The 26,603-nt window shown below is 36.7% G+C and overlaps 1 protein-coding gene across 1 annotated transcript in view; it reads left to right on the forward strand.

Annotated features, from left to right (window-relative positions):
• Positions 1 to 26,603, forward strand: part of RhoGEF64C (Rho guanine nucleotide exchange factor at 64C) — a 516,589-nt gene that overhangs the window by 444,380 nt on the left and 45,606 nt on the right. Inside the window, exons 3-4 of the mRNA XM_075305189.1 lie at positions 7,025 to 7,124; positions 7,200 to 10,371. Of these exons, the coding sequence (XP_075161304.1) occupies positions 7,209 to 10,371 (3,163 nt within the window). The 5' untranslated portion in view covers positions 7,025 to 7,124; positions 7,200 to 7,208. The remainder of the gene's footprint in view (positions 1 to 7,024; positions 7,125 to 7,199; positions 10,372 to 26,603) is intronic.

Below are 26,603 nucleotides of genomic sequence, written 5' to 3' on the forward strand. Positions count from 1 at the left end.
GTTTGCAAAACCCAGAAGGAGACGAGATAGATATATGGTGTCCTTGGCAATAATGCTCAGGGTGGGTCCCTGAGTCGATCTAGCCATGTCCGTCTGTCTGTGAACACATTTGTGTGATCAAAGTCTAGGTCGCAGTTAAAGTATTCAACATTTTCTGTTCCTGAACCACTCTGTGGAACAGCGTAAGTTAGTGCATATGTTTGCAGCACCCAGAAGGAGACGAGATAGACACATGATGTCTTTGGCAATAGTGCTCAGGGCCGGCCCCTGCGTCGATCTAGCCATGTCCGTCTGTCTGTGAGCGTAGCATTGTAATCAACGTCTAGATCGCAGTTTTGTCCAATAGCATTCAAATTTGTCCCAAATATGTATTTTGGGTCAGAATAGCAAATATAGCGCCCAATACAAATATTTCGCCCGATTTAGATTCGTATGTTCCCAGAGGCCAAATTTAGTCAAAATCGGTCCAGATCCCAGCAAAAAAAGCGTCGCCAAAAAAGTAATGAAAATGTTCTTTTTGGATCCGGAAGTGGTGCAAAATTGACGCAGAAGCGATGAATTTAACATGGGCTTGTCATAGGACGGAAGTCCTCCATTTCAACAGCCGTTACACTGAATTTGCATCACTTCTTTAGGTGTGATGCGAATTCAATGTTTTGGATGTATATTAAAAAAATATGTGATATTTTCTCAAATAAATAATTTTTATACTTTTTTATAATTTTTAATAAATTCTAACGCTTGACGGAACGTTTGACCTGAAATATTTTCAAAAATTCACAATTTTTTCATATTGGATTTAGCATTTTTTCGACAAAATTTAAATGGTATGTACCATTTTATGAATTCTTACTCTGTTTTTAACCTATTTGAAACAAAAAAGTTAAAATTACCCATTAAAAGTATGAAAACCCCATGTTATAAAAAATTGAATTAAAAGAACTTCCTGGGTAGTTAAAATAAAGAACATCATTGGGAGTGCATCTTCTGGAAGTGCTTTTAAAGTTGTGCCTTTGGAAGAACTTCCAAATTTTTTGCTGGGATCTTAATGTAGCCCCATATATACGTTTGTTCGATGGTGAGAAATATGGCTAGAATAAATGAGATTTTAAATCAACTGCCTTGATATTTTACATAGAGAGTAGATTTAATATTTTAAATCTTCTCAGATTTAGATAAAATCTCCATATATATGTTCTTTGGATTTTTGCAAATATGCTAAATATTACACACCCCAATTGCATACTTTTCACAGAATCGGTTAAAATCAAGTTAAGTCTCCTACTTCTATATGGAAAATGCTTCAAATTATACCGGGAAGTCATAAACGCCCTTGTGGAAAATAGTATTGTTTTTGAATAACATTCTGCTTCACAGAGCATTAGCCGACTTAAATTTGAAGTGTAGATATTTTGTAGGAGGGTATTTTATTTTTCGGGCATTCCCGCGTTGTACGTCCAATTCGGCAGATACCAATCCAAAATATGGAGGATACATAACCATCCTTATTTTAAAACAATAATTTGCACAATACAAGTATAGTGGACCTTTGAAATAAATTTTAATAAACAAGTTTATAATCGTCAAATTTTCTTAGTTAAATTTTGAATATTCATCTATGGAATTTGGGTCGTCTGTGGTCCTCTATGTAAAGAAACATATTTTTGGTTGGCAAAATAAATCGAACTTACGTTTTTCAGCGTATATATTAAAATTAATTTCTTTCGCCACCACGAACACCACAGTATGTATGAATTTACATTGTATCTCGATAAAGTATGTCCAGTTCTTTGAAATTGCATTCGCATTTGATAAATATCCCGCACAGATGTTTATACACCCAAACTCAATGCTGTTGTAGTGCATTGATCCAAAAATAGGAAATAAACAACATTTACAGGACAAACTAGCATTAAATATTTCAAAGGGAGAAATACCCACTGACACAAAGAATCCCAAACTTCTTACAAAGAAATATAACAAATACCTAAAAGGTAGGAGGTAAACAAGTTTGGATATAAACCAAAGGCAAGAGTGCATAACATAATTGCTGAGAAGGACATCTAATGCTAAAGAAACTATCATTTAAGAATTTGAAAATGATACCTACCCAGCAAACAAAATTGGAAGTTGTTCCACAAACATTTCTTTTAACCGTTATACTACATTGGGGTCATTTGATGACCCATGTCGTATTTTTCATCACCGCATTTCTTACTGTTCGAATATAATTAAAAATTTCTATCACTCAGTGCATGAATTGGTGACATATGCTGAATTCATGCTGAGTAGTAAGAACTTTTAATTATAATCCAACAGTAAACAAGTAAGTAAAGTCTAAAATCGGGCGAGGCCGACTATATTATACCCTTCACCACTATGTAGACCAAAAATTTGTGTTACCATTTCGACTCCTTCAAATTTGTTGGGAGTTATTATGAAGGCTTTTATTAGAAATATTTATATAATTTATATACAATATGGAGACAATTTTTTGTATATGTATAAAATCTCGAATTAAAATTTAAATCGGCTAACACCCTGGGATAAAACACAATGTTAGTTACAAAATATGGGAAATATAAAGCTAGAGCAATTTTAATGCAATTGTACGAAATAATATTTACGAATTATCGAGATAAAGGAAAATTTAAGTAATATTTAAAATTTTTGCTACAGTGGCGCTTTTACAAGGATAGTGGTTAAATCTCGGCATTATATGTGGTCAATTGTGGGTTGTGATATATTATTTGGCCTAGTTTATTTAAAACTCGACCGTTTTGTGGAAAGTGTGGTATTAGAGTGTTAAATATGACTACGAAATCTGAACCAATTAGACCAAAAAGCATATTAAATATATTAAATATATTCTCTGTGGAAACTATCGAGTCAACTGAAGGAAACTCCCATTGAAATTGGGTCTAAAATATGAAACATTCTACTCAACTGTGGCGTATATATACAAAATTTGAAGCAAATCAGGCTTCAACTCTGGCTTTTGTGCAAATCGGATGAATATATATATATATATATATATATATATATATATATATATATATATATATATATATATATATATATATATATATATATATATATATATATATATATATATATATATATATATATATATATATATATATTGGAGCTATATCTAAATCTGAACCGAGTTCAAACAAATTTGGCACAGTCAACCATACTATTAAACGTACTCCCTTTGCAAAATTTGAAGCAAATCAGGGTTAAATTCTGGCTTTTGAGGCCATATAAGTGCAAATTGGACGAAAGGTATATATGGGAGCTATATCTAAATCTGAACCGATTTCAACCAAATTTGGCACAGTTAATCATATTATTAAACGTACACTTTGTGCAAATTTTGAATCAAATCAGGGCAAAATTCTGGCTTTTGAAGCCATATCGGACGTGCAAATTGGACGAAAGATATATACGGGAGCTATATCTAAATCTGAACCGATTTCAACCAAATTTGGCACATTTGCCGATATTATTAAACGTACTCATTGTGCAAAATTTGAAGCAATTCTGGGCAAAACTCTGGCCCTGGGCAATATAAGTCCAAATCGGACGAAAGATATATATGGGAGCTATATCGAAATCTGAACCGATTTTAACCAAATTTGGCACACATAACGACACCGTTAAACGTACCTCTCGTGCAAAATTTGAAGCAAGTCAGGGCAAAACTCTAGCTTTTGAGGCCACATAAATGCAAATCGGACGAAAGCTATATATGTGAGCTATATCTAAATCTGAACCGATTTCAATCAAATTTAGCAAGCATTGGTAGAATATCAATTCTACTCTCTGTGCAAAATTTCACGAAAATCGGTAGTAAACTTTGGCCTCTGTTGTCATATGAGTCTAAATCGGACGAAAGATATATATGGGAGCTATAACTAAATCTGAACCGATTTCAATCAAATTTAGCAAGCATTGGTAGAATGTCAGTTCTACTCTCTGTGCAAAATTTCACGAAAATCGGTAGTAAACTTTGGCCTCTGTTGCCATATGAGTCTAAATCGGACGAATGATATATATGGGAGCTATAACTAAATTTGAACCGATTTGGATAATATTTTGCAAGTTTTTCAAGACTCATAAAATATTAGTATGTACGGAATTTGAAGAACATTGGTTGATAAACACGCCAATTATAACCAGATCGGAGATAAATATATATGACAGCTATATCTAAATCTGAACCGATTTTTTCCAAAATCAATAGCGATCGTCTTTGTTCCCCAAAACGACCCTGTGCCAAATTTGAGGACGATCGGACTTAAACTGCAACCTGTACTTTGCGCACAAAAATACATGAACAGACAGACGGACGGACAGACAGACAGACGGACATCGCTAAATCGACTCATAATTTAATTCTAAGACGATCGGTATACTAAACGATGGGTCTCAGACTTTTCCTTCTTGACGTTACATACAAATGCACAAACTTATTATACCCTGTACCACAGTAGTGGTGAAGGGTATAAAAATACAATTTGGAACTAGTGTTCTACAGTTGCAATGATATTTTATTGACTTGGTGCATGGTGTCGTATAAAGATTTTCTATGAGCAATATTACGTATACGCTTCCAACGTACTGTGGCAATAACTTATGGTTACATACTAACAATCTTTAACTCACAGTGTAAATATAAGATATTGAAATCATGACACAACACAAAAAAAACGATTTCTCGATTTGAGTTTTGAATTTTGCAAGGCAATATTTAGAGATGAGGATACATTCCCTTGCATAATATTCGCTTGTTCTTTTTAAGTTTTTGATTGTGCATTCATGTTATTCGCATCGTAGTCATTGTCGTTGTCCTAGAAAGGAATAGGAAATTCGTTAAGCATAATAAATAAACATTGGCCAAAAAGAAATGTGCAAAAGAATTTAATTTATTGTACCCGAATAGAGCAGAGCTGAAAATAAATGTTGGTGGTGCCTCAGTAACACTTCCAATTCCGTTTTGCTTCTTTATGGCATGACCCTCACCAAAATGCATGACACCCTTTGCACAGAATATGTCCTACAAAGTAAAAACGAATTGCTAGACTCCAATGGAGAAACCCCATTAATACCCCATAACAATAAAGTGCAGTAGACAGACAGGACAGTAAGGACAATAATTACACCGAATTGAAAATGCTTCAGCATGAGACATAGTCGAGGAAATATAAATGACCCCTTTAACATAAACTTGCGTAGGGAGTGTTATTATGCAGAAAATACATTCGAAATTTTTGGTGGTAAACAAGAATCTTTAATAGGAGTTCAAATGGAAGGTTTTTCTGTTACACAAATGAAATATTTAACAGTTCACAAATATCCGTCCTTAGTAGGTATATGATACAAAAACTCAAAAATAGAATTTTCGTTTATTCCAATATGTGTCAAGAAAACAAATCGACTTTTTGTAAATCAAATCGACTAATTGATCATTTGTGTTAGTCAAAATGGGCTAATCGACACTTGATAGTGACCAAAATAGCCTGATTGCGTTTGAGGAAATAATCGAAAAATTGAAAAATGAATGTAGATTTTTTCTTTGTAATAAAAATCCATAAAAATTCTATAGTCATATGTCCAAAGTAGATTTGGAAAAGTCTAACAAGTTTACTTTTCAATTTTATTTTCAAAATTTGAAAAACCAGAATCGTATATAGGTCCCATATATACATAAGTGTCACCAAATTACCCTCATGTACTAACCGATGTTTTTCACTACTTTTGGTGATACTTTTTTGATTGGGGTTCTATATCTTACCCTAAACAACTTGTTATACCCTCCACCATAGGATGTTAACTTTGTCATTCGGTTTGTAACACTTCAATATGTTATTTCTAAGACCCCCTAAAGTATATATATTCTAGGTCGTGATGAAATTCCGAGTAGATCTAAGCATGTCCGTCCGTCCGTCAGTTGAAATCACACTAACTTCCGAACTACACAAGCTATCGACTTGAAACTTGGCACAAGTAGTTGTTATTGATGTAGGTCGGATGGTATTGCAAATGGGCCATATCGGTCCACTTTTACGTATAGCCCCCATATAAACGGACCCCTAAATTTGGCTTGCGAGGCCTCTAAGAAAAGCAAATTTCATCCGATCCGGCTGAAATTTGGTACATGGTGTTAGTATATGGTCTCTAACAACCATACAAAAATTGGTCCACATGGGTCCATAATTATATATAGCCCCCATATAAACCGATCACCAGATTTGACCTCCGGAGCCTCTTGGAAGACCAAAATTCATCTGATTCAGCTGAAATTTGGTACGTGGTGTTAATATATGGCCTCAAACTCCCATGCAAAAATTGGTCGAAATCGGTCCATAATTATATATAGGCCCCATATAAACCGATCCCCAGATTTGACCTCCAGAGCCCCTTGGAAGAGCAAAATTCTTCCCATTCGGTTGAAATTTGGTACGTGATGTTAGTATCCAAGAACCATGCAGGAATTGGTTCCCATCAGCCCATAATTATATATAGCTCCCATATAAACCGATACCTAGATTTGACCTCCGGAGCTTCTTGGAGTGAAGCACCTTGTACTTGGAGGGGAATCTTTTGTAAAACCCTCCAAAACATCAAGAATTCTACCAATCTACCAAATAGTAAAAAATCTGCCATTTTTGGTAGACCCGTGTTCATATAAAGCGACCCCCATATTTAATCGACCTTTGTTTTGTCTAATAAATATCCCGCATGGATATTTAGAAGATGATATTAAGAATTTTAATTTAGAAGATGATATTAAGAATTTTAAGATGCCTTGCCATCGGCCGCAACCCAAGTAATTCAATTGTGGATGACCGTCTTTAGTAGAAGTTTCTACGCAATCCATGGTGGAGGGTAAATAAGATTCGGCCTGTTTTTTTTTTAATTCTGCTTTTTTTCAGCTTTTACTTAGAATTGAAATTATATGTAGTTACCCCTAGTACTTGTACTTATTAATTTTTTCATACCCAATTTTCTTTTTCAGTTCTCAACGACTCCATTCGAATGCCAAAATATTTGCATGAACCCCATAATCGATCTTTCAACTCTCAATAGGAGATTATGTACGCGAAATATCAAATAAGGTATGTACATTCCTATAAATGCATCCATTTTCTATGACTAAGTATTTTTTATTGTCCACAACAAATATTTTTCAGTGTATTCCCATGTACGACAAATCGAAGAAAACTTGGAGTCAAAGGCTCAAAATACAGAAAAACGAGAAAAATCAACTTTTACCAGGCAACGACACCACCCCACCGGTAACGGCAACTTCCTCTTTAACAGTTACACCAACAACACCACCCTCATTGTCAATATTTTCGGCACCTGGATCCGGATATCAGCGAGAAGTACCGTCGTGTACAGTTCCCGTGACCCATAATGTTTGTATAGCCAACGAAATACCAGTACAATATCAAATATCTCCGGCCGCCATTATGCACTTGCCTTTGAACGATTATCCTGCGGTAGGTAGTGGTGGTGGAGTGGGAGCCACAGGCATGGGTCCCCATTATGATTATATGACAGGTCGTGCAATGAAATATGGTGAATCTTGGATATATGGTACGGTTAGAGGCATTCCAGCACGACCGGCGGCAGCAGCCATGTATCATCCTTCCTATGCCTATGTGGGTCATCATCCTCATGCAGCTGCCATATTTGCACCCACCGAAAGACCTACTGCCACTGCAGCAATGGCTGTGGTCCTATGTTCTTGCCCCGAGTACCTGAGCGGCACTAAAGGCCGTAGTTTGAAAAAGCCGTGTATTTGTAAGAAATGCAAAGGTACCCGCCTGCCCTTGGCCAATCTGGGAGGTACTGTACGGGTACATAGTAGCATACCTCCTGGTCCTAAACTACGACCGGTGGGACCTTCGGCCACTGTGAGGGTGGTTAGCACAACCAAAAGACAAAGGCCTACTATATTGGACCCCCAAAAGGATCCTTACGATTTGATGAGGCGGACTCGTCTACTATCACCCGAACCGGGGGCCTCGTCTATAAAGAGTTCAATTAACGGTCAAGGAGGCAAAGATAAGTCACGTAATCGTGGTGTCAGCCCCACTAGAGGTAGATCTCGCACTAGACCACAACTGCAAAAAGCTTCAGTTAGTGGATCCACGGAAGCGACTAAAGCTGTAGAAAATTTGGACGAATCCTGGCTGATGGAAGCCGAAGACTTGGCTTCGCAACAGTCACCAACCACCAGTAGTCATTCGAGGAAGTCCATACTACGTTGCAATGTAAATCCTTATGATCTGATCTCAATTAATGCCCAAATTGCCAGGTGTAATGGTGGTGAGCAGTCACCTCATACCTCGTCTGCCACATCTTCGCCTTCAGCCTCAACTAGCCAGGAAGTAACGAAAAAATCGATTAGAAAACAACAAAACCTTCACTTTTCACAAAATGAATTTATGCCACCCAATGATGATTTCAATATTCAAGATGCTGCCTTGGTGGAAGATGATTCCCCTCCCTTTCTTAGGCCAGAAAAGCAGTCCAATAAAAACAACAACACTAAGAATGACGAAACTTCGAGGAAGTTAACTGAACCCTTGCGAGGGAGCGGCAGCAGTAATTCCACGAACCCTAACAACATGTCTCAAAAAAGCAAGAATAAGAAGCCCAACTATTCCAATGTCCAGGCTATAGCAGGTCAACGTATAAGTTTGGGTGAAGAACTACAAACACCAAAATCTCTTCAACACCAAAAACTGGCGATCGGCAATCAAAAGCCCAGCACTTATGAAGGTATCGAGATGAAGAATCCTTCTACACAGAATTCTAAAGAATTTGAGAGTCCTAAAGTCTCACGACCAGACTCTCTACAGTTTGCACATGTTCCATCAACTTCCGAACCCACAAGGCCACCACGCATCAATAAACAACAATCAAAGCAAGGAGAAGTGAAGGATCAGCAAACCCCCGAAATCTCCGAGGATGATGAGAGGGCTGTAACGGTGACAGTAACACCAAACCCCAGCATTAAATCCATTCTCAAACGACCTTCTTCGAAAACTTCAGAAAATGGAGACAACAACCAAAGCGATTCTCATTCCAAAATATTAACACCCTCGACGAGTAAAGAACCCATTGACGGTGATCCCGAAGTAGCCACAAGTTTTTACCAATCACCTAATAGCACTTCCGCCTCAGCGACATCCATAGCCAATTCTCAATTTTATATTAGTCTACCACAGGCTCGTAAAAAAGTCCAATTTATGGTAGAGGAATACGAGGAGACGGAAACAGATGGCGATGTCAATAACGATAACAGTGACAGTGATGGCGACGACAGTGGTCAATCCAATAATGGGGAACTGGTAATAACGGCAGCTAACTATGACTACTACAATCGTAAGCGTAACCAGGAAAGGCTCCTGCATACGATGGGCCAAGAAAACGAATCTTCTCTTAGTGGCGACCTATCCACAGATAGTGGTAATCAGGTAATAACCTATGATGAGCAATTTATTCAGGCCATGTTGCTGGAGAAGTTACAACTGGATTCGGAATTGGTGACAAGGCAACAGGAACTCAATGGCGGTAATAAAACCACACTTCACATAACTGAAGAGACGAAGCAGGAGGAGGAGGAGAAGGATATTGAGGACTATGATAACCCCGACGACAAAGAAGACGGATATGACGAGGTTGTGGAATATGGCAATAGAGATTATGAAGATATTTTTGCTGGTAATGTCTCAAAAGCTTCCACCACGCATCCAACTCCGCGTTCCAATGCAGCAGAGACAATTGCCATAGCCTCTGCATCCATAAACCAGCAGGAGATGTTGATAAATTCACAAACTCCAATCCTTCCACCTATGACCACAAAACTGCCATTTGAAGTAGAATCAATGCATCAGCCTCAACATTCATTGCATCAAGCCATGGCAAATGTCACGGATAAGCGAGAGGAACAGGATGTTGACAACGATGATGATGATAGCAATGGCGATGGGGATTTTCCAGTTAAGGGCAAAAATGCCATAGCTCTAATAGACGAAGGTCGCGATAAGGATGATGATGGTGATGGTCTGCCCAGTGCTGACTATGAAAGCAGGGCCAACAAGGACAACTCAAGTCCACATGACCATACTGGTGGTGTTGATGATGACGATGATGGCTATGAGGCCAAAGTCAACACTACCAGCAGTTCATCATCTAAGGATATGGCGGCGATTAACGTTGCAACACTTGCATCCATAACCAACATTGCAGACGATGATAGCATTCACCATGATATAGCATCTGATGATGATGATGGAAATAGTAATAAGGCTCGAGCATCGTCTATGCTTTTGAATGCTCAATGCTATGGTAAGTAATTATTGGACATATTATCTTCCTTCGGCGGCATATAAGGACCATCACGATTAAATTAGGATATATGGACAAAGCACACACACACATACAGACACATATACAGACTCTGTTAGTTTTTAATTATGTCCACAATAATTGCCTACGGTGGAATTTTTAATGACACTTCTATGGATGGTACCATGAAAGAAATTAGCGATGAATGTAAATAGGTCATCTTAAATACCGGAATAGGCCGAATCTTAAATAGAAACAGGTCAAACTCAATGATGAGCTATATCGGCCACAATTTCAATGTAGCTCCCTTATAAAGCAAACCCCTGATTTGAGACGTCGTGAGCATCTACACACAGAAATTTCCATTTGATTTTTTTGAAATTGAGAATCAATACATGCAAAAAAATAATTCTTTCCTCCCAAACGAAATTTTAGACAAACAAAGTTCGTTTCTCATTTGCTTTTTGCTTTAAGGAAGTTTTTTTGGAAGAAAAGTATATACTTTTTGTGATAAACGTTTATTCTTTTCAAGGATGTAAGAACAATTTCATAAGGACTAACTCAAAAAACCAATCTTTTCTGGCTAATTGCATTTTCGCTCATATCTTTTTAACTTCCATGAGGTTTTTTAGTTCGTAGCATCGTTTTCTGTAATACAAACAATGTAGAAGAAATTATTCGATTTTATAAATTTTTTTAAATTTTACCTTTCGCCTGGACGGAGAATCGAACCGGGGACCATGCAATTTGTAAGCCAACACACTATCCACTGAGCTACGTAGCTGTTATTGTCATAAAAAGACAATTATCGTTATAAATTATATTTATATAGCATAGCTTGCGGCGCCCACGAGCCGATTAAACAAACTTTATTTAACAGGAACATACATTTAGTTGGGCACCGTGAAGCAGTGATTGCTACGTCCGCCTTGCATGGCAAGGGTCGTGGGTTCGATCCCTGCTTCGACCGAACACCAATATGATTTTTATACCCCCCACCATAGGATGGGGGTATATTAAGTTTGTCATTCCGTTTGTAACACATCGAAATATTGCTCTAAGACCCCATAAAGTATATATATTCTGGGTCGTGGTGAAATTCTGAGTCAATATGAGCATGTCCGTCCGTCCGTCCGTCTGTTAAAATAACGCTAACTTCCGAATGAAACAAGCTATCGACTTGAAACTTGGCACAAGTAGTTGTTATTGATGTAGGTCGGATGGTATTGCAAATGGGCCATATCGGTCCGCTTTTACGTATAGCCCTCATATAAACGGACCCCCAAATTTGGCTTACGGGGACTCTAAGAGAAGCAAATTTCATCCGATCCGGCTGAAATTTGGTACATGGTGTATGTATAGGGTCTCTAACAACTATGCAAAAATTGGTCCACATCCACATATAACATGTAGTGCCCATAGAAACCGATCCCCCGATTTGGCTTGCGGAGCCTCTAAGAGAAGCACATTTCATCCGATCCGGCTGAAGTTTGGTACATGGTGTATGTATATGGTCTCTAACAACTATGCAAAAATTGGTCCACATCCACATATAACATGTAGTCCCCATATAAACCGATCCCCCGATTTGGCTTACGGCGACTCTAAGAGAAGCAAATTTCATCCGATCCGGCTGAAATTTGGTACATGGTGTCACCATATGATCTCTAACAACCATGCCAAAATTGGTCCACATCGGTCCATAATTATATATAGCCCCCATATAAGCCGATCCCCCGATTTGGCTTGCAGAGCCTCTAAGAGAAGCAAATGTCATCCGATCCGGCTGAAATTTGGTACATGGTGTATGTATATGGTCTCTAACAACTATGAAAAATTGGTCCACATCAGTAAATAATTATATAGAGCCCCCATATAAACCGATCCCCCGATTTGGCTTGCGGAGCCTCTAAGAGAAGCAAATTTCATCCGATCCGGCTGAAATTTGGTACATGTTGTTAGTATATGATCTCTAATGACCATGCAAAAAGTGGTCCATATCGGTCCATAATTATATATAGCCCCCATATAAACCGATCCTCAGATTTGACCTCCGGATCCCCTTGGAAGAGCAAAATTCATCCGATTCGGTTGAAATTCGGTACGTGATGTTAGTATATGGTATCCAACAACCATGCAGGAATTGGTTCATATCAGTCCATAATCATATATATCCCCCATATAAACCGATCCCCAGACTTGACCTCTGGTGCTTTTTGGAGAAGCAAAATTCACCCGATCTGGTTGAAATTTTGTACGTGGTGGTAGTATATGATATTTAACAACCATGCCAAAAGTGGTTCATATCAGTCCATAATCATATATAGCCCCCATATAAACCGATCCCGAGATTTGATTTTGGAGCCTATTGGAGGAGCAAATTTCATCCGAGTCAGTTGAAATTTGATACATTGTGCTAGTATATGGCAGTTAACAACCATGCCTAACTAGGTCCTTATCGGTCTATAGTTATATATAGCCCTCAGATAAATCTATCCCCAATCACAAAAAATTGGTCCATATCAAGTTCATAATTGTATATAGCCCTCATATAAGAGACCCCCATATTTCAATTATGGCTCTCTACCACGTATGGACTAACTCACAATTTAGAAAACGATGTTAAGAAGTTTTAAGATACCACAACCCAAGTAATTCGATTGTGGATGACAGTCTTTCGTAGAAGTTTCTACACAGTCCATGGTGGAGGGTACATAAGATAAGTTTGGCCAGGCCGCCAAACTTACGGCCTTATATACTTGTTTTGTTTGTTTGTTTGTTTTTTACATATATTCCAGATATGTTCGGAAGATTCCCAAAAAAGAGTTCACTGACTTAAAGTCAGTGGTTGATATAAATGAAATGGTCTGTGTTGTTGGTTCAAAAATATCTTTTTTTATTGAACAAATAAAAATTTTATAACAAACGAATTTTTTTTTGTGAAAAAAGTTTAAAATTTTCGAAGCAATTCCAAAAACTCTAACAAAAGGAAAACGTTTTTTGTAGCTATATGAGAAGATGATGCGCAGTGGTGGTGAAAAATGATTCAACTTGGGAGAAATGATTGATAATTTCCATAAGAAATTAGCATATAAGACCCAAATTGAATCATCTCACCCAGCCAGATCTTACCAGGGACTATGGAAATGTGGATTAGCCAACACTGAAACATATGTATTGTCAGGCTTGTAAGATGGGTATCTGGCATTTTCTTTTCAATAGCATAATAATACCAATTCCTTAATCTTCATTTCCAACTAGCTCGCATTTAAAATTGTAATTAATGTAAAATTTTTTTCTTTGTGTGTAGGTATATTAGGTCCACAAATGGATGTAATATGTTGCGTATAAGTTCATTTTTTGTTATTCCCCCCATATAGACCGATTTCCTGAATCGACTTCTTGAGGCATTCGAAGACACAAATTGTATCGGTTTTAACTGAATTTCAATGTTAATTCAATGTTATATTGTGCGCCTACATAACTAGGTGCTATCGTCCTGAAATTTGATACAGACTCGTTTTTGTTTGCTGGCAGGACAAATTCGAAGATGGCCTATATCAGTCCAGGTTTTGATATAGCCCCCATAAGCCCGATTGGGCTTATGGAAACCGTAGTTTTTATCCGATTTACCTAAAATTGTAAATGTTGGGATATTTTAGGACGATCTCCCGATTTGACTGCATGGTCGTCTATAACCCGTACTTTTTATCCGAGTTTGTATGCGAGATGTTTTGTGATTTCTTTCAAACTCAACATAAAATTGTTCTTATAAATCCAGAATCTAATGTGTATAGAAACTTTAAATTCTCTATATATTTTCAAGTGATTCGCTATGACCGGAGGATTCCAAAAGAAACTATTATATATGATTCATGATGGTGGGTGTTTAAGTATGGGCCCGGCCGAACTTACGGCTGTATATACATTGAAAAAAATATTGATTTCATGTCCTTAAACTACGAATGCAAATTTTGCTTAGCATAGATAAATACATTTACCTGATATAAAGTTTTTTCCTTGTCCAAAAATTGATAGAATTTTCAATGAAGTCACTTTGTCTTTATATTAAAGTCATTCGACATAATTTCTACATGAAGTCGAGTTTGAATTTAAAAATTTAAATTGCCCATAACACATTTCTGTAGGACTTCGATAACATGTGAAGAAAACAAAGCTGAAGAAACAATCAAATCAAAATTTGTTTCCTACAATTAACGCCAATGCAACACAAAAGAAACAAGTAAGGAAAGTCCAAAGGCGGGCGCGGCCGACTATATTATAACCTGGACCACTTTGTAGATCTAAATTTTCGATACCATATCACATTCGTCAAATGTGTTGGGGGCTATATATAAAGGTTTGTCCCAAATACATACATTTAAATATCACTCGATCTGGACAGAATTTGATAGACTTCTACAAAATCTATAGACTCAAAATTTAAGTCGGCTAATGCACTAGGGTGGAACACAATGTTAGTAAAACAAGTATATACAGCACTAAGTTCGACCGGGCCGAATCTTAAATACCCACCACCATGAACCAAATATTAGGGTTTCCTTCAGGAGGGCTTGAGGACACATCGCGAAGATAAATTTAAAGATTTAACCTGTGAGGACTATATCAGATTCTGGATTTATAAGAATCATTTTTGTTTGAGTTTTAGAGGAATTATTAACATATCTTGTAAGTGTGCAAGAAAATTATAAAATAACGTCTTGATTTGAAATCTTAAATCTGTAGAAGTAAAATCTGGAAATTTTACATTGAGTTTCAAGCAATTTTCATGATCAGTGCGCCTTCTACACCCTCAAGAAGTGAAGTCGGTCTATATGGAGGCATTACCAAAGGGACCGATAAAAACTTAATCCGATACACGTTTTTGTGAGCCTAAAATGCCAGAATATTTACAATTTCAGGCAAATCAGATAAAAACTACGGTATCTAGAAACCCAAGGAGTTAAATCGGGAGATTGGTCTTATGGGGGCTATACTAAAATATGGACCGATACTCACCGTTTTCGGCACACCTCTTTATGACCCGAAAATACCTCTAGATTTCCAATTTCAGGCAAATAGGATAAAAACTTCGGATTCTAGAAGCCCAAGAAGTAAAATCGGGAAATCGGTCTATATGGGGGCTATACCAAAATATGGACCGATACTCACCATTTTCAGCACACCTCTTTGTGGTCCTAAAATACCTCTAGATTTCCAATTTCAGGTAAATTGAATAAAAACTACGGTTTCCATAAGCCCAAGAAATAAAATCGGGAGATCGGTCTATATAGGGGCTATACCAAAATATGGACCGATACTCACAATTTTTGGCACACGTATTTGTGGTCCTTTAATACCTCTAGATTTCAAATTTCAGGCAAATTGGATAAAAACTACGGTTTCTATAAGCCCAAGACCCCAAATCGGGAGGTCGGTTTATATGGGGACTATATCAAAACTTGCCTGACCTGCCTGCAGACAAAAAACGAGTTTTTGCAAAATTTCAGCACGATTGCTTCATTATTGACAGACAGACGGACAGACGGACATCGTTTTATCGTCTTAGAATTTCTCCCTGATCAAGAATATATATATACTTTATATAGTCGGAAATCGATATTTCGATGTGTTACAAACGGCATGACAAACTTATTATACCCCCGTCACCCTATGGTGGTGGGTATAAAAATATGGGAAGCATTTAAATCAGAAGCAATTTTAAGGAAACTTCGCAAAAGTTTATTTATGATTTATCGCTCGATATGACATATATGTATTAGAAGTTTAGGGAAATTAGAGTCATTTTTACAACTTTTCGACTAAGCAGTGGCGAGTTTACAAGGAAAATGTTGGTATTTTGACCATTTTTGTCGAAATCAGAAAAACATATATATGGGAGCTATATCTAAATCTGAACCGATTTCAACCAAATTTTGCACGCATAGCTACAATGCTAATTCTACTCACTGTGCAAAATTTCAATTAAATCGGAGTAAAAGATTGGCCACTGTGGTCATATGAGTGTAAATCGGGCGAACGATATATATGGGAGCTATATCTAAATCTGAACCGATTTCTTCCAAAATCAATAGCTTCTATTCTGACCCAAAACAGGAACTTGTGCCAAATTTGAAGGCGATTGAACTTAAACTGCAACCTAAATTTGTTCACAGACAGACGGACGGACAGACAGACGGACATGGCTAGATCGACTCAGGGACCCACCCTGAGCATTATTGCGAAAGACACCATGTGCCTATCTCGTCTCCATCTGAGTGTTGCAAACATATGCATTAAGTTCATATGCATGGAAGTTCTTCGAAAGGCACAACTTTAAAAGCACTTCCAGAAGATGTACTCCCAATGATGTTCTTTATTTTAACTACACAGGAAGTTCTTTTCATTCAAGTTTTTATACCATGCTTTTTTCATATTTTTAATGGGTAATTTTAACCTTTTTTGTTTCAAATTGGTTAAAAACAGTTTAAGAATTCATAAAATGGTACAAATTATTTAAATTTTTGTCAAAAAAAATGCTAAATTCAATATGAAAAAATTGTGAATTTTTAAAAATATTTGAGGTCAAACGTTTCAGACAAGCTTTAGAATCCATTAAAAATTATAAAAAATATAAAAATTATTTATTTGACAAAATATCACAGAATTTTTATACCCTGCGCCACACTGTGGAACAGGGTATTATAAGTTAGTGCATATGTTTGTAACACCCAGAAGGAGACGAGATAGACACATGGTGTCTTTGGCAATAATGCTCAGGGTGGGTCCCTGAAGTCTAGGTCGCAATTTAAGTCCAATCGCCTTCAACTTTGGCACATGTTCCTAATTTGGGTCAGGATAGAACCCTATTGATTTTGGAAGAAATCGGTTCAGATTTAGATATAGCTCCCATATATATCTTTCGCCCGATATGTACTAATATGGACCCAGCAGCCAGAGTTTTATACCGATTTGCTTGAAATTTTGTACAAACATAACACTTAGTCGTATAGTCAAGAGTGCAAAATTTGATTGAAATCCGTTCAGATTTAGATTTTGCTCCCATATATATCTTTCGCCCGATATGGACTCATATGGCCCCAGAAGCCAGATTTGTGGCCGACTTTGGTTGAAATTTTGCACTTGGAGTACAATTAGTAGTATAGTCAAGTGTGCAAAATTTGATTGAAATCGGTTCAGATTTAGATATAGCTCCCATATATATCTTTCGCCCGATATGGACTGATATGGTCCTAAAAGCCATAGTTTTGGCCCAATTTGGTTGACATTTTGCACAGGGAGTAAATTTAGCATTGTAGCTATGCTTGCCAAATTTTGTTGAAATTGATTCAGATTTAGATATAGCTCCCATATATATCTTTCGCCCGATATGCACTTATATGGACCCAGAAGCCAGAGTTTTATCCCGATTAGCTTGAAATTTTGCACAAGGAGTACAATTGGTAGTATAGTCATGTGTGCCAAATTTGATTGAAATCGGTTCAGATTTAGATATAACTTCCATACATATTTTTCACCCGATATGGACTTATATGGCCCCAGAAGCCAGAGTTTTGGCCCAATTTGGTTGAAATTTTGCACTAGGAGTACAATTAGTAATATAGTCATGTGTGCCAAATTTGATTGAAATCGGTTCAAATTTAGATATAGCTCCCATATATATCTTTTTCTGATTTCGACAAAAATGATCAAAATACCAACATTTTCCTTGTTAAATCACCACTGCTTAGTCGAAAAGTTGTAAAAATGTATCTAATTTTCCTAAACTTCTAATACATATATATCGAGCGATAAATCATAAATAAACTTTTGACAAGTTTCCTCAAAATTGCTTCAGATTTAAATATTTCCCATATTTTTTTACTAAAATTGTATTCCGCCCTAGTGCATTAGCCAACTTACATTTTGAGTCTATAGATTTTGTAAAAGTCTATCAAATTCTGTCCAAATCGAGTAATATTTAAATGTTTGACAGATGTGATATGGTATCGAAAATTTAGATCTACAAAGTGGTGCAGGGTATAATATAGTCGGCCCCGCCCGACTTTAGACTTTCCTTACTTGTTTAATTTACATCCAAAACATTGAATTCGGATCACACCTAAAGAAGTGAAGCAAATTCAGTGCATCGGCTGTTGAAATGGAGGACTTCCGTCCTATGACAAGCCCATGTTAAATTCATTGCTTCTACGTCAATTTCCACCACTTCCGGATCAAAAAAAAAAAAACATTTTCATTACTTTTATGGCGACGCTTTTTTTGTTGGGTTATAATACCCTGTTCCAAAGTGTGGCGTAGGTCATAACAAATATGTTGCAGTTGACAAGTTATGTAACTGAATTCTTAAAACGTAATTAGTAATTAATTGTGTAAAATGTATTTATTCAGACAATAAAAATGATATGAAAAACTAATATGATGTAAATTAATGTTTCCAGGTACATTTACATTGTAAATTGTTATATTACTATCTCGCCATTTCAATAAATGTCGCTCATCTTTAATAAATTTCGCTATAATTTCATGAGAATTGAAACTGTTTTAAATAAGAGTTAGGCTCCTGCATTTCACAAATCCAATGCAAATTGGCATAGCAAATTACGCAAAACAAAAAAAATGTTAGTTAAACTTTGCCTTTCTCCTTGCCATCAAAGTCATGCAACCATAGGCAACCTTCTCTATGGCAATGCAAAAATAAAATGAAATCTGATCCCTTTCATTTGTGAATATAAACACAAATTTTATGATGTGAAGAGAAATGTAATAAGGCTGCAAGACTTCACCGTCACACTTTCATATCTTTGTCATAGTCCAAACCAAAACCAGTTATGGCAAATCTCATTTGATTCTTAACCACCGATAGGATATAAAGGAGTATAATAATTTTGTCATTCGGTTTGCAATGCAAGGAAATGTTGAACGTTATTATGATCCACTATATGAGCATTTTAACGCTTCTCTAAATGCCATCTGAATAAAATCTATAAACGATTTAATTATAATTTAGTTCATGAAAATTTGTTGATTTTTCTTAAGTTTTGACAAGTGTAATACAAATTTCCTTATTTTAATTTTTTGCTGATTTATGACATTTCTATAACCGAATTAATGTTATTTTAGTTTATGGAAATTAGTTGAATTTACTTAATTTTTGACAAGTGTAATAAAATTTTCGTTATTTTAAATTTTTTCTTATTTATGACTTAATGACATGAACTAAAAATGAGAAAAAAAGTTTTTTACAATTGAAGTACACAATTTTACTGAATACAAAATTCGCACAAAATAGTTACTATTTAATAATAAGTGCATTTTACTTAAATTGTGTCTGTATTGAACTTCGTATAGCGCTAAAGACATTTTAACCATTATCTATATGTACTGAAAAAAATCATACTTGGTTCCAAAGATTTTGTCTTTACACTAATGATTTTGATATTTATTCCGAGTCAAAGAAGCAGAGAATTGAATTATGGAAATTTTTAGCATAAAATTATCTTTTAATTTCGATTTTAGCGCACTTCATACCAGTGTTGCCAGTATTTGGGATTTTTCCCCAAATCGGGGATATTTTTTCGTGGATGGGAACAAAATTTTTGAGTTGGGGACTTGGGGATTTTTGTGGGGAATTTCCAAAAATTTGGGGATTTTTGTGGGGAATTTTCGAAATCTGTTCAGTGGAATAATTAAGATTCAGAAAGCTTAAAGAAGTACAGAGAATCTCCAAAACTACGTTTTGATTCATAAATACACATGTTGACCGTACTCCCATTTTTAGTTCGCGATTAATTAGAAGATGATTTCCATAAGAAAAAAATCGATGACTCTTTATACCAATAATTAGCTCTGATGAGGGCTTGTATCGGATGATATTTTAACAAACATTGCATATTTTTCCAGTTTTTATTTTTTACGGATTTTCTACAGCAGAGTCTATTCCTTTACTTTTTTCAAAAAACTTGCTAAAAATGTATTGGGGATTTTTGTGGGGAATTTTAAATTAAATTGGGAATTTTTGGGGATGAAAGCGTTTCATTTTGGGGACAAGAGCTCGGAAAATACTGGCAACACTGTTTGATACTAGGAAACACATTTAAATTTATTCGTTTTCTCTACTTTTTAGAGGACATGAAGCAGCAACTTTTCTTTTTTTCGATAGTTCATTAGGGAAAAGGACGACCCCGTTTTAAAAGGATAGAGCAAAATTTAGTTGGATAAGCGACCTATTTTATTTCTCAAAATTTGGTCAGGGAAGAGTTCCTCCTCTTTGCCCGTTTTTTCGTATAGAGAATAGACTAAACTTCATTCGCTGGAAGTTTACAGAAGTCGTGGGAGGACGTTATAAAGTTAGTGTTTTGATATTTGGACCTCCCTTTAGCCCGACCTCCCTTTTGAACTCCCTTTTGCCCGACTTTTTGAAGCTGAAAGGCAAATTCCCTGATTTGCTTGAAATTTTTTCTCTAGAGAAAGATCCGCTATTTTATTCGGTCAGGGGTTTGACCCCCTCTTTGCCGACTTTATATACACAAACAAAATATTTTTGGATTCGCTCACGAAATTAATTTAATCGAAACGTCTTCAATCACAGAATTGATAGTATTAATCACCGAAGTCAATTAAAAAATTCTATTAATATTAATTTTTGTGATTGATTTTTGTTTTAATTAATCAATTTGTTGACTCAATTAAATTTTTAAAATTGAATTAAAATTTTAATTGGAAATATTTTTGGTGAAAAATGTTTCTGTGTAGCATAGTGAAGGTTAAAGTGGCAGCCCGATTAAGTTTAAGGCTCACTTAGACTATTCAGTCCATTGTGATACCACATTCAACTAAAATTACCTATTACATATGGGCACTTCTAGTTTTAACCACTGAACCTTCTCTATTATTTTCTTTTGTTGAATCAACCAAATTGTTCCACAAACATTAACAGACTGCTTAAGTTAATGTTTTCCAGGTCCGCCAGTAATCTAAAGCTATAGGCCCCTAAAATTCGCTTGCGCCTTACACAAAATGCAGGACACTCACACAAGAGGTGTTTTATTGATTCCTTTTCCTCCGCATCATGACAGCTCATACGGTAGTCATTATACTTCGCACCAATAGTTTTTGCAAATTCGCCTATCAGGCAGGGACCAGTTATAGCATATATCAGTAGTGATGTCTGACGTCTTGAGAACACTAGCATATCTAGTGTGCGGTTCAAGTTTAAATGGGGCCATATTTTCTTGGTGTCGTTACAACCCTTGCAATTCTCCCATCGAACATTTGCCATCATGACAGCCTTCTCACGCAGTAAGAGCTTGCAGGTAGCCAAAGACATACCAACAGATTCTAGTTCCCCTGGAATATGTAAGGTAGTTTCTAGCCTTGCTAACTCATCTCCTTCGCAGTTCCCCGGTATGTTCCTATGGACAGGCACCCATATTAGGTGAATATTGTACTACTCAGCCATATCGTTGAGAGATTTGCGCCAGTCGATGGCCGTTTTCGAGTTAAGGAACACAGAGTCTAAGGATTTTATTGCAGGTTGACTGTCTGAGTATATATTAATGGCAACATTTTTTGGAACATTACTTCTCAGCCAATTCGCCACCTCTCTTATTGCTAATATTTCAGCCTGAAAAACCCTACAGTGATTAGGTAATCTTTTCGCTATTCGATCTTTAGAATATACTCCGACCCACTTTTCCATCCAATTTAGAGCCATCAGTGTAGAAATTATATATCTTTTATTCCCCGGGGTCTGTGTACACCACGCCTCACTGTTGGGAATTAGAGTTTCAAACTTTTTGTCGAAAAGTGGTTTCGCCAGAGTGTAATCCACTACGTTAGGCACATCTGGCATTATTTTGAGGACCGAACTGTGACCGTACATTTTTTCCGACCACAGCGATAGCTCGCGCAACCGCACAACCATTGTTGCAGCCACCATGGTGCAATGGTTAGCATGCCCGCCTTGCATACACAGAGTCGTGGGTTCGATTCCTGCTTCGACCGAACACCAAAAAGATTCGGCTATAAAAAGGAGGTCCCTTGTCATTGAGCTTAACATGGAATCGGGCAGCACTCAGTGAAGCACAGAGAAGTTCACCAATGTGGTACACAGCACAGAGAAGTTCACCAATGTGGTATCACAATGAACTGAATAGTCTAAGTGAGCCTGATACATCGGGCTGCCATCTAACCTAACCTAACCATTGTTGCAGCTGACTGTTTGGCCAAAATATCTAAAGGCAATAGATGCAGCATGACATTAAGGGAATCTGTTCCTATCTTACTGAAATTGGATCAAATTTTTGAAAATTGGATCAAAATTATCCGATTTGATTGAAACTTAGAGTGAAAGGGGGGAAGGGTGACGTCTAGAGAAAGATTCGCTACTTTATTTTTGCGAGAAACCCTATACCAAATTCACGGTCTTTACCCACGTCTTCTGTAAATTTCAATTAAATCGAAGTAGTTTAGTATTTTCACTGTACTTTAAAATAGTCGGGCAAAAGGGAGGTCTTTCCGTCCAAATATTGTAACTTATATGAAAAGATGATGTACAGTGGGAGAAAAGATGATTCAATTTGTAAGAGGAAATTTCCCAAATGTTTTCTCCATAAGGAGTTAGCATAAAGGGCCCAAAATTGAGTTATCTCTCCCAGCCAGATCTATACTAAAGGCTGTGGAAAGGTTCATTCGCCCGAACCGAAACATGTACAGTCCAGGCGTGTATAGATTTGTATCTGGCGTTTTCTTTTCAATGGCTCTATTAACCATGTTCCTTAATCTATCTGTCCATAAAGCTCGAAAAATAATTGTATAATTAGATATAATGCATTTGGACGCCAATTGCCTGTTTCGGTATCAGGCTAACATGAAATATTGAAAACTATAGTTACGCATCTTTGTTTAGACGACTTTGAACTTTGATCAAATTGTTCAAACATTCGGGGAAGGGGGATGTCTCTTTCCCCGATCTAATATCAAAAAATGAAGTTCTTTATGATCTTTGAAAATTTAAAGTAATCCGGCTCAACCGTTTACGAGCTTAACCAAAACATATAAACAAATAAGATACATACATAATTCGTTTTTATATCGTAAACCATACAGTGGTCGGGGTATTATAACTTTGATCTATCAAGAAATGTGCCTACCAGAAATAATAATTTTGGATTTAGATATAGCTCCCATATATATAAATCGCCCGATTTTCCCAAAGTTGGCCATAATACTATTATTTATTAACTAACTAGCGTAGCCCGGCCCGCTTCGCTGCACCTTCCGAAGCATATTTGGAGGAACATTTTGCGTTAACTGAGGCAACCATATACTTCGAGCTGAAAACAAATTCGAAAAGATTTGAATTCATTCAAGCAAATCGGACAACTTGCTTTTTCGTTTATATACAGAAATAAGGCGAGTATACAAATGTAAAACGGCCCATCTTAACAAACGTCGGGGAGATGGTGTTCCCTATCCATCAATTTTTTTTTTTTTGAATTATGTTCTGTATTCAAGTAGTTGGATAATCTTCTACATCTCCTGTGAATTTTAAGTGTGGTTTGTCAAGGAAAGGTGTCCCTCTCATCAACATACTGACAAATTAAACATTATATTTCCACAACATGCAAAGAATCACTGTATCCCATCCAATAAAGCGGAAAAAGTAAAATTACTTAAAAAATTTACCACATTTACATTTGTTAAAATGTTGGATACGGAGAACATGCCTTTCCCTAACATATAGCGGAAATTGATGCACCCGCTACATTGCCGGCCAATTTCATGCCTGTGCAAAAATCATAAAATTATGTACCGAGTTCCCATTTACGGACAACCATCTACTTTCAATTTTGAAATAATCGGACAAAAAGGAACACTCTCCTCACCATCACTCTACTCCGACCTGATATCGGAAAATCATGTACCCCGTATTAATTCAATCGCCTCCTCCCACATTCCCTGTAAATTTCAAGTAGATCGGAGAAGGTTAAATTTTGCATTATATTTTTAAGGGCCATCACTTTCCCCGATAAAATATAGACAAACACAGAAGTGGATAGCACCCATGGTCAGGTCAGGTCAGGTTAAGTGGCAGCCCGATGTATCAGGCTCACTTAGACTATTCAGTCCATTGTGATACCACATTGGTGAACTTCTCTCTTATCACTGAGTGCTGCCCGATTCCATGTTAAGCTCAATGACAAGGGACCTCCTTTTTATAGCCGAGTCCGAACGGCGTTCCACATTACAGTGAAACCACTTAGAGAAGTTTTGAAACCCTCAGAAATGTCACCAGCATTACTGAGGTGAGATAATCCACCGCTGAAAAACTTTTTTTTTTTTTGGTGTTCGGTCGAAGCAGGAATCGAACCCACGACCTTGTGTATGCAAGGCGGGCATGCTAACCATTGCACCACGGTGGCTCCCACCCACGGTGGCTCCCACCCATAACCTTCCCTGAAAATTACAAGAAAATCTAGAAAATTTCCTTCAAGTGTGGGGCAATGAGAAGGTCGAAATACCCAAACAACAAGTACACCATATCGATTTCATAACCTTCCCCACGGCATTGAGAATTTTAGTTTTTTTTTCAGTTTTAGGGAGGGCCCCCCTCTCCGACCAAATATCGAAAAGTGATATACCGACCAAATATTAAAAAATCAGGAACCTGATATAAATTTCATAACCTCACCCAGTTTTTCCATAAAATTTCTGTCGGAGAATTTTATTTTTTTTTTTTCACTGTACTTTACAAAAAGTCATGCGAAGGGGAACCTCCCTGACCAAATATCGAAAAATAAATTAGCCGTTCTTTGTATAGACGCCCCTTTCAACCTTCCCTGAAAATTTCAAGCAAATCCGGTAATTTTGTTCCAATTTTCAAAAAGTCGGGCAAGGGGAGCTCTCCCTTCCCCGTCCAAATATGAACACAACAGGTACCCCACATTCATTTCATAAAGTCACCGCATGTTATCTGTAAATCTCAAGTAAATCAGAGAATTTTGCTGTACTTAAAAAAAAAAGTCGCACAAAGGGGAGGTCCCCCTCCGCGACCAAAAATCTAAAAATAAAGTAGCGGATCTCTGTCTAGATCCCAACCCAAACCTTCACTGAAAGTATCAAGCAAATCGGTCAACTTTGGTCCAATTTTCAAAAAGTCGGACAAAGGGGAGGTCCCCTCAGCGGCCAGGTATCAAAAAATTAAGTACCCTATTTTCACCAAATAAGCGCCACCTACAATCTCTGAAAGTTTCAAGTAAATAAAGTACATAGACTTCGGCATCTACTCATTTACAAGCAAAGGATCTCTCCACAACTATTTGTCATGCCGTCACATTGTCTTCATAATCAAAATATTTTTCTTCATGGAGCTATCTGTGAACATTTCTTTTTGTTGGAACCTTTTTGGCGTATAACACCCTCTTACCATCGTAGTCTTATTGACCACAAAAACTAAATCTTGGCTAATAACAAAGTTGTATGACTCGCCTTTCGTCCATCCATCTGTTGCATCGTCTGTCACCAAATCTAGGGAACATTTTCTTCAAAACTATTCTCATTTTAGCTCTAGGAGACGGTGGTGGTGGGCTTGGTGATTTTGCCACCCACAAAGTATTTGATTTATGATGCACGTGTTGCATATTTGCATCTTTGCGATGGCTTTTAGAAATTCAGCAAGCTAAGGATAAAAGGCAGAGGCTTATTAGCGCATTTGCAAATGCTGCCGTTTCGGTTCATTTGTTTATTCAAGTAGAGGAAAATTTCTGCATTTCAAATGAAGAGGGGGCAATTTGCATTTCAGATCATGATAGCAGTTTAGCAAAATACCGGAACGAAAAGTATGCAATGTGTCATAAATGATTTTCAGATAGCAACTTTATTACAAACACGAAAAACATTGCTGAAGTCAACCTGGTCAGAATATATCCATTGGTGGACAATAAACGAAAAACAAAGTTCAATTCTAAATTCGTCAACACGGACGAAAAAGACTGGTTTTCATATGTTTCGATGAAAAAATTATATGCTTAGAACTTAAAATTGTAGCACATTAGTTTTAAGTGCAAGCATATAATGTTGATAAACTAGCATAACATGTTTGCGACATATATGTTAATATGTTAGAACGTATTATGTTTGGTACATAACATTTTTGTAAATATAATATGTGTGGGTCCAAACATATATTAATTTAGAAATTGCCTATAAAC

Source organism: Haematobia irritans, chromosome 4 (genome assembly GCF_050003625.1).
Source record: "Haematobia irritans isolate KBUSLIRL chromosome 4, ASM5000362v1, whole genome shotgun sequence".
Classification (NCBI taxonomy): Eukaryota; Metazoa; Arthropoda; class Insecta; order Diptera; family Muscidae; genus Haematobia; species Haematobia irritans.